General features: G+C 53.2%; 1 protein-coding gene across 1 annotated transcript in view; it reads left to right on the plus strand.

Annotated features, from left to right (window-relative positions):
- The first annotated feature begins 507 nt into the window (after nucleotides 1-507).
- LOC130111884 (homeobox protein aristaless-like 4) overlaps nucleotides 508-8709 on the plus strand; it is a 38375-nt gene continuing 30173 nt past the window's right edge. The window contains exon 1 of the mRNA XM_056279179.1: nucleotides 508-856. Coding sequence (XP_056135154.1) covers nucleotides 508-856 — 349 coding nt within the window. The remainder of the gene's footprint in view (nucleotides 857-8709) is intronic.

The raw sequence follows: 8709 nt of genomic DNA on the forward strand, positions 1-8709 counted from the left end.
CTCTCTCTCTGAGCTCCCTCCGTCACCGCGAGGAGAGGGGGAGAGGTCTTCAGGAGGAGCACAACTCGAGGAGAGGAGATCCGGGTACCGGCCAGCCTGCCTCCTCTTGACTCCTCCAAACCTTGGAGGGGAGAGTCCCGACTGGTGCGTTTGGTCAAACGGCGGCGGTTCCTGGAAGAAAAGAAGACCCGAATCCCGAGTTTTAACCCGAACCAGCTGCGGCTCGGCGCACGCTGCGCAGCGCGTCCGTGCGCGCGCGCGCGCGCGAGCGTCACACGTGCGTTCGTCCGAAAGAGGTAGAGAGGGACGGGGTGCGGGGGGTGTGGGGGGGGTTACCCGTGCGCTCCTGTTTTCCCAAAAGAAGAAGAATAAGAAGAAGGAGAAGAAGAAGAAGAAGAAGAAGAAGAAGAAGAAGGAGAAGAAGAAGGGGAAGGGGGGGAAAAGTTTGCACGTCTTTTTCGCCCCCCTCAACTTTTTTTTTTTTTTTTTTTTTTTTTTTTTGTAGGCATGAACGTGGAGACGTGCGTCTCATACGGCGACATGACATCCATGGACTCGTACTACAGCCCCTCCGCGACGCAAGGTCGAGACCAGCCGAGCAGCAACCCCTTTAGGACATTCCAGACGGGCGACACCAAGTACGGCCCCTCTTTCCTGCCCGGCAAAGGTCAGCCGTACGGCGAGAAGCCCCGCAGCCCCTTCCAGCAGGACTGCCCGCTATTGGACGCCGCGGCCGGGGACGGCACGTTCAGCAAATACCAGCAGCTCTTCCTGCAGAGGACCTCCTGCAAAACACCGCCCGGGCCCGCCAAGCTGCACCAGGACGCCAGCGGAGCGGCGCTCCTGCCCTGCTACGGTGAGTGGGGGTGGGGGTGGGGGTGGGGGGGGCACCGGTCCGAGCCGGAGCGCACCGGCCGCCGCGGTCTTTACCGTCTCGGCTCTTCCGGCCTTCAACCGGGCCCACCGGGGTTTCAGTAGACGCTCCTTTCCTCCTCCTCTTGCTCGCCACGGCGTCCTGAACCCCCTTTCGCGTATTTGCCTCCGGGTGGGTATTTAGCCCCGATGCAGGCAGAGGACTTCACAACTTACTGCCCCCCCCCCCACCTACCCCTCTCTCCCCGGTATTGCGGCAACGCGACGCAGCGAGCAGCGGGGGGGGGAGGGAGGGAGGGAGGGAGTAATCTCTCCTCCGCCGCTGCCTCTCGGACCGCCGAGTTAAACCGGATCGCTTTTAATGCGATAAGCTGCGCCTCCATCCGGGAGCCGCATCGGACAACCGACTTTAACGAGCTTTCGGACCGGCGGCCCAGGGGGGGGACGAGCCGACGCGTAAAGGAGTGGAGCAGAGCGCCCGGACCGGGCTGATCCGGCTCCAGCAGGACCGGCTCGCGCTGTTATACACTCGGTTCAATACTCGTTAATTGGACTTAACGGTAAGGGTCATGCATTGCACGCGCAGTGAGAAAGTGTAATATCGTGTTATTAGTACGCAGATTGGTGAGACCGGGCTCACGAGAAGCTAGTATTTTCTCTCTCCCCCTGTCTCGCGCTCTCTCTCTCTCCCCCTGTCTCGCTCTCTCTCTCTGATACCCTCGCGCACATGTAAATAAAAAATTGCGTCCTCTGTCAAACCAGCCCGCATAACCAACATGGAGCCAATTAATTCCTGTTATCAATTAAATCCTGGTATCAATTAACCCCTGGTATCAATTAATTCCTGTTATCAATTAAATCCTGGTATTGGTTAAATTCCGTTATCAATTAATTCCTGTTATCAATTAAATCCCGGTATCAATTAATTCCAGTTATCAATTAAATCCCGGTATCAATTGAATTAATTCCTGTCATCTTCGAACGAAAAACTCTATCGTTAGAGATACGTCACGTGTCCTTTATTTATCGATTATACACTCTTGTGAGAAGTGCCGGCGCGCGCCTCAGCCAGAGAAAACCCGCTGTGCCAGAAGGTGATTTACCTCCCCCCCCTCACCCCCCCCTCACCCCTCATGGCTGGGATATTATCAAGGCTGAAATAAACGCCGTGTTTTTAACGCGGCCGAACTGAGTCGAGGACGCGGAGGGGTCGTCGGGACGCGGTCGGGACGCGGTCGGGACGCGGTCGGGTCGGGACGGGGGAGCGGAAGGGAGATGAGGTGGGGGGGGGGAAGCACCGCGCAGCGGAGGACTTCGCCTTGGCTTTCCGCAACGGAGGACGCCGAGCGCTCTCACTTCCCTCCGCACGACTCGCGCGGGTCAAAGGTGAGCCGGTGCACGTCACGTGCCCCCGGGGTCGCCGTGTTTCGGGGACCCTCGCCATGCGCCCCGTTACGTGGTCGGCCGGAGGCCTCTCGAACCGCACCGCCGTTCTTCTTCTTTCTGTTACTGTTATGGGCTCTAGACGGCCCGCGCGGCTGGCCGCTCGATCGCACGTGTTCCGGAAGCGGTGTGATGAACGTGCAGCCAATGATGTTTAATGTCCTCTGAAGAGACGCCGGGAGAGGGCCGGGGCCTGCTGTAAAGGCCAGTAGACCATAAGAGAGGGGGGTACATGCACTGTGAAGAAATAAGAAACAATACCTTTAAAACCTGGTCTCGGACTAAACCGCGTGACCCTGCCAGCGGAGGTACAAGCTTCACTTCCCCCAAAACCGGGAACCATGAAAAGGCAAGAAACGAATGAAAAGTGCAGATTATTTAAATAGAACAAAATAGAACCGCCAGAAAACCGCTTTCCTTCATCTGCTTCAAATAATGTCTGTAACCGCCAATAATAATAATTATAACAACAACAACAATAATAATAACAACAATAGTAACAATAATAACAACAATAATAATAATTATAACAACAACAATAATAATAACAATAATTATTATAATTATTATTGTTGTTATTATTGTTGTTGTTGTTATCGTAATAATTATATTATTTAACGAGGTATCATATATCCAAAACGACTGAAGCAATGCTCTAAAATTTTAATTTAATTTTAATTGAATTTAATCTCAAAGCAGGAGTCGTCTGGCACCTGTTGGGACTTACGTAATTCAAATGTAATAATTCGATCGTTTTCAGGATTTGGGTCGGGCTACTTCTACTCTGCTCAGGCACCAAGCGGCCCGCAAAAGCGTGTCCGCGCTGCAGGAAGATGAAGACGACGATGAAGATGAGCCTCTCCGGCTCGGCAGCTTCAGAAACCCGTCTGTGACGTCATCTGAAGCCGTCTGAACCAGCCGTGATCTGGGTTTTGTTTGCAGACCTCTGCTCTGTAAAATGCAACTCGATTGATTTGCAAACATCCCCTTATTCTTGTTCCCCCCTTTCCTTTACACCGCGTCAAAGGCTCGTGATGACGTCACATTAAATTACAGTTAATGTACACACGTGAATAATTATTATTAATTTTACCAGTAAGTTTTATCAAATATTAGTAGACCCCCGTTATAACATGTTTGTTGCTTTCAAATTGTGTTACTACTACTTTTATTATTATTATAACGACAACAACAATAACAATTAGAGGAATTATTACTATAATAATATAATATAATAATACTATAATAACAATAATAAAAATGTATATAATAATATGACGATAATAATTATATTATTATTATTATTATTATTATTTTAGTAATATATTATTATTATTATGTATTATGTATTATCATTATATAACAATAATAGGAATAAAGTTTACACGGTGATATGGAGTGTAATGCGGGGTAAAAGGTGCTTTGGGGCAACAGAGAAATAAGAAAACGCAGAAGAAGAGACAGCAGAGGGGAGGAGGAAGTGGACGCTGGCGATTTCCTGCGTGTCGGGCCCCTCTCGCTGCAGGTATACAGAGGTCATGTAAAGGTTGACCCGCAACACAAAACCCTCTTCCTGGCCCGGGTTTCCTGATCTAATGACCGGGGGAAGGCTGGCTCGGTCTGGGGAGGAGGCAGGAAAACTCCCCGGCTCTGCCGCGGCGAGGCTGCAGCTTTTAATGCGACTCAGATGTCCGGGACTGTTCGGGTGTGTTTGCACGCTCCCAGAGAGAGCGAGCTGCCCTCGCCTTGCCTGGCTGCTAACACCCGGCTGAGGACAACGCACCGGCCCGTCTCGTACACCACGCACGCCTGGGCTGAACGGTCAGGTCGGATGGTCCGGGGTTAAGATGGTTGATCGTTTGAGTTTTGCTGAGGAGGAAACTGTAAATGGCGGCGTGACTCCCCCCCCCCCCGATCGTTTCTAGACTTCACACCTTCCCGGTAAAAGCTGGTGTGCCGATGGGAGACAAACAAATCCAGCTCTCTGGAATGTTCTGGGCTGCCGGTGGCCGCAGGTAATCCGTTAATGCTTCGCTGTGAAACGGGAATTTGCTGCCTGCCAGGCCGCTACCGCGTGACGCAGACCCCCTCGCGCTGGCGGCTGACGGCTTCAGGCTGCACGTGGATGTCCGTGAGACAGGCGACACACGGGTCTTTAAGTGAAGCCGAGGAAGACGGGGGTGGTCCGACTGCGACCTTGCCGACACGTGTGCAGTAACAGAGATTTGTACCGAACAACAACAACAACAGGCAGACAGGCACGGGTGGAAGCGGCCGGCCGCGAGGGACATTTACTGTTTCCGAAAATAAGCGAGTTAGCGAGAGGCACGCGCAACACTTCCAGACGGTGCAGACGGCAGTGGGGACCAGCTGATCAGCCGAGTCCCGGACGCCGAGGGGGAAGCTGACGCAAAAAGTCTCTTCACTGGGTGCGGAACTCCGCCAGTGAGCCGGGGCGCAGGGATGTGTGGCAGGGTAGTCCGCTGCCCGGCACAGCCTTTGTACGCCCATTGCAGCCGCACGAGGAGAGGCGACAAGTCTTTGCCCTCGTGTTTCTGCCCTTTCCGCGGTGACCTTTGCTTTTCTGCCCTCGTCTATTCGGAGAGCAGGGAGGCAGCGGGCGGACCAGAGGAAACCGGTTCCAGGCCCCGGGGCGTCTGAAACCTCGGGGGCGTCTGAAACACCGGGCCCGGGGGCGTCTGAAATACCGGGCCCGGGGCGTCTGAAATACCGGGCCCGGGGCATCTGAAATACCGGGCCCGGGGACGTCTGAAACACCGGGTCCCGGTTCACCGTCATAAATGTGTAACTACTCTTTAGGACAACGCGTGTCACGCGACTGGACGTTTAGCTGCTGGCCTGTAATACTGGCATAGGGTCACTTCCCGCTCGCCTCACACTCGTGTCTCTTTCGCCACAACCGGAACATGCGCGCGCACACACACACACACACACACATGCGAGCGCGCGCACACACATTACCCCACGATACACACGCACGCACACAATCAGGCCCACACACACTCGCAAACGCGCACACACACATGCACACGCACACATTCGTGCACACGCCGGGGCTTAATTGACATATAGGTGTTGCAGTGTCACAAACATGTACAGGAAGTGGACGATATGCTACACGACAGGCTGCTCAGCTGTACGTCATACTGAATTTCCCGCTGCGCGCACACAGTATTGAACCCCGGCCCGTGTACAAGCGCGTTGCTCCGCGGAGACGTGATTGAAGACAGTTAGGACAGTTAAGACGAGACGTTCAGGTGTGATTAAACGGTCCGGCGTGTGTCCTCCCCGTTCAGCCTTTAGCGTCTCTGCTGAGCCTAAGCACTCCAGCCTCTCTTAATGGCCGTCTGCGCTGATTGGGTGGAGCAGGCGGTAATGGGAAGCAGCCCTGCAGCCTAGACAGGCAAGGCACACTTCAGCACGCCAGTGACATGAGTGGAGGTGACAAGGACTCAGGATCGCTTTACCGTTCTGCAGAGGTTTTGGCACGGCAGTTTAGGCTGTCCTCAGTGGGAACGGCTGAGCCGGAGTGTCAGGGGCGCAACCAGCTCACATCCCTCAGGACGTCCCGGGCTCTCCGGGCTCCTCCATGCAGACTGAACGAAGCTGGAGCGCGCGCCATGCTGTGCGAGGACTCCAGATTATAAATGGAAATGGTTCACTTCTTCTTCTGCAGGGTATAATCAAATATTGCGCTGCGGCTTTTTTTTTCCCCCTTTCCCGCCAGACTCAAGTTCCCGTTTTATTTCATTCCGTTTTAGAATTAATTTGCTCTGAGTTCCGGTGGCACGTCTCACCACGTGGGGAAGACATGACATGTGTGTGCGCGACTCAACTCAGTTTGGGACTTCAGGAGGTACTACCTTATGTGTAGTCAACGCTTCCTGGAGAAGAAGAAAAAACACACAACACCAAGAGGGGCGGGGGGGGGGCAAAACCCTTTTCTGCACTCCTATCTCCAGAGTAAACTGTTCAGCAGCCTGGAAAAAACAACATTTTACAAGTACAGCGCGCCATAAATGTCTCAGAGTGCTCGGGGTTTTATAGGTTTCGTGGGTAATGAAATTCCCAACCTCTGAAGGACCCGAAGACTCTCGAGTCAAGCTAGAAAACGTCAAATAAATCAGTACAATTGGAAGCGGGGAGGTTTTCTTTGACAGGGGTGATATTTCCACAAGATAACTCCGACTTCCTGTCTCGTGGCCTTCGCCGCGCGCCGCGGGCTGAGCGACAGGGATGGATGCGCGCTCCGATGCCACTCCGGGGCGCAGCGAACGCGACTCCGCTCCGGCTTTTCATCCCCTCGAGCGCGCCGCCCGAAAGGAGCGGAGCGCCGCGTGCGCAAAAACAAGTTTCTCGGCAAGAGTATTTTTCCAAATTTCCCGCACGTGCTCGCTCGCCAGCGCACGCTTCCAGAGACTTCCAGCGCCTCCATCCCCGGTTGGGTGGAATGTCTTCTTTTAGACAGACACAACAAAACCCCCACGCTCCAGCAGCACCGGGAGGGGGGAGGAGGGGGGAGATTTATCTCTCAGGGAGTCTCGGGCTTTATGGATATGCTCCCGTAGCCATGGTTTTCTTTTCCTTTTTTGGGGGGGGGGCGGGCGGCGGGGGGGGGGGGTGTGCACAGTCATTGCATTTCGCAGCAACGCATCATTTCTGCGTCCAGATCGGCAGGCCGGAGTTTCGGAGGGAGCGGGCTACCTGTCACGTGGGCATCAAAACGAGCCACAGTGTGCGTCTCGAGCCTTATTGTGCCCATGCGCTCTGACGGTGTGTGTCTGTGGGTTGTGTGTCTGCGGGTTGTGTGTCACGCACACGTCAGCCCTTGCAGAATTACAGCAGAGATGTGTACATGTGCTGCGTCAGTGAGGGATGTGTGCCGAGGTGTGTGTGTGTGTGTGTGTGTGTGTGTGTGCGTGTGTGTGTGTGTGTGTGTGTGTGCGTGTGTGTGCATTTTTATATGCCTGCTTGTATGTGTGTGCGTGCATGTGTGTGTGTGTGCGTGTGTGCATTTTTAGATGCCTGATTGTGTGTGTGCGTGCGTGCGTGCATGTGTGTGTGTCTGTGTACATGTATTTTTATACGCCTGCTTGTGTGTGTGTGTGTGTGTGTGTGTGTGTGTGTGTGTGTGTGTGTGTGTGTGCCTATTTGTTTGTGTGAACCATGCTTAACTGTTTACGTGCCTGCGTGTGACGTCACAGCGGGCCGAGCCGTCGTCCACGTGTGCGCTCGCTGCGGAGAGACGAGGCGGGACAGACAGCAGGAGTCTGCGGGCCGAGGCCGCGTCCTCTGCGCGCCAGACCGCTTAAAGCGCCGCTGCGCGGACCGAGCTGCACACCGCGGGACGCGACGCCGGTTCCGGTCCTCATTACGGAACACGGGCCGTCACGCGGGACGCGTCACGGGCAGGCTCGTCTCCATCCGTCTTCCTCTACATGTGTCGCTGATTCAGGCCAACTCATCGTCACCGGACACTGACGCAACTCTGACACAACACAACACAACACTGACACAACTCTGACACAACACAACACTGACACAACTCTGACACAACACAACACAACACTGACACAACTCTGACACAACACAACACAACACTGACACAACTCAGCACTGACACAACTCAACACTGACACAACACAACACTGACACAACACAACACTGACACAACTCAACTCTGACACAACACAACACTGACACAACACAACACTGACACAACACAACACTGACACAACTCAACTCTGACACAACACAACACAACACTGACACAACTCTGACACAACACAGCACTGACACAACTCAACACTGACACAACACAACACTGACACAACACAACACTGACACAACACAACACTGACACAACTCAACTCTGACACAACACAACACAACACTGACACAACTCTGACACAACACAGCACTGACACAACTCAACACTGACACAACACAACACTGACACAACACTGACACAACACAACACTGACACAACACAACACTGACAAAAACTCTGACACAACTCTGACACAACACTGACACAACTCAACTCTGGCACAACACAACACTGACAAAACACAACACAACACTGACAAAACTCTGACACAACTCTGACACAACACAACACACACAACACTGACACAACTCAACTCTGACACAACACAAGACAACACTGACACAACACAACTCTGACACAACACAACTCTGACACAACACAACACAACTCTGACACAACATAACACAACACAACACTGTCACAACACAACTCTGACACAACACAACACAACACTGACACAACACAACACTGACACAACACAACACTGACACAACACTGACACAACACAACTCTGACACAACACAACACAACACTGACACAAC

Source organism: Lampris incognitus, chromosome 4, assembly GCF_029633865.1.
Source record: "Lampris incognitus isolate fLamInc1 chromosome 4, fLamInc1.hap2, whole genome shotgun sequence".
Classification (NCBI taxonomy): Eukaryota; Metazoa; Chordata; class Actinopteri; order Lampriformes; family Lampridae; genus Lampris; species Lampris incognitus.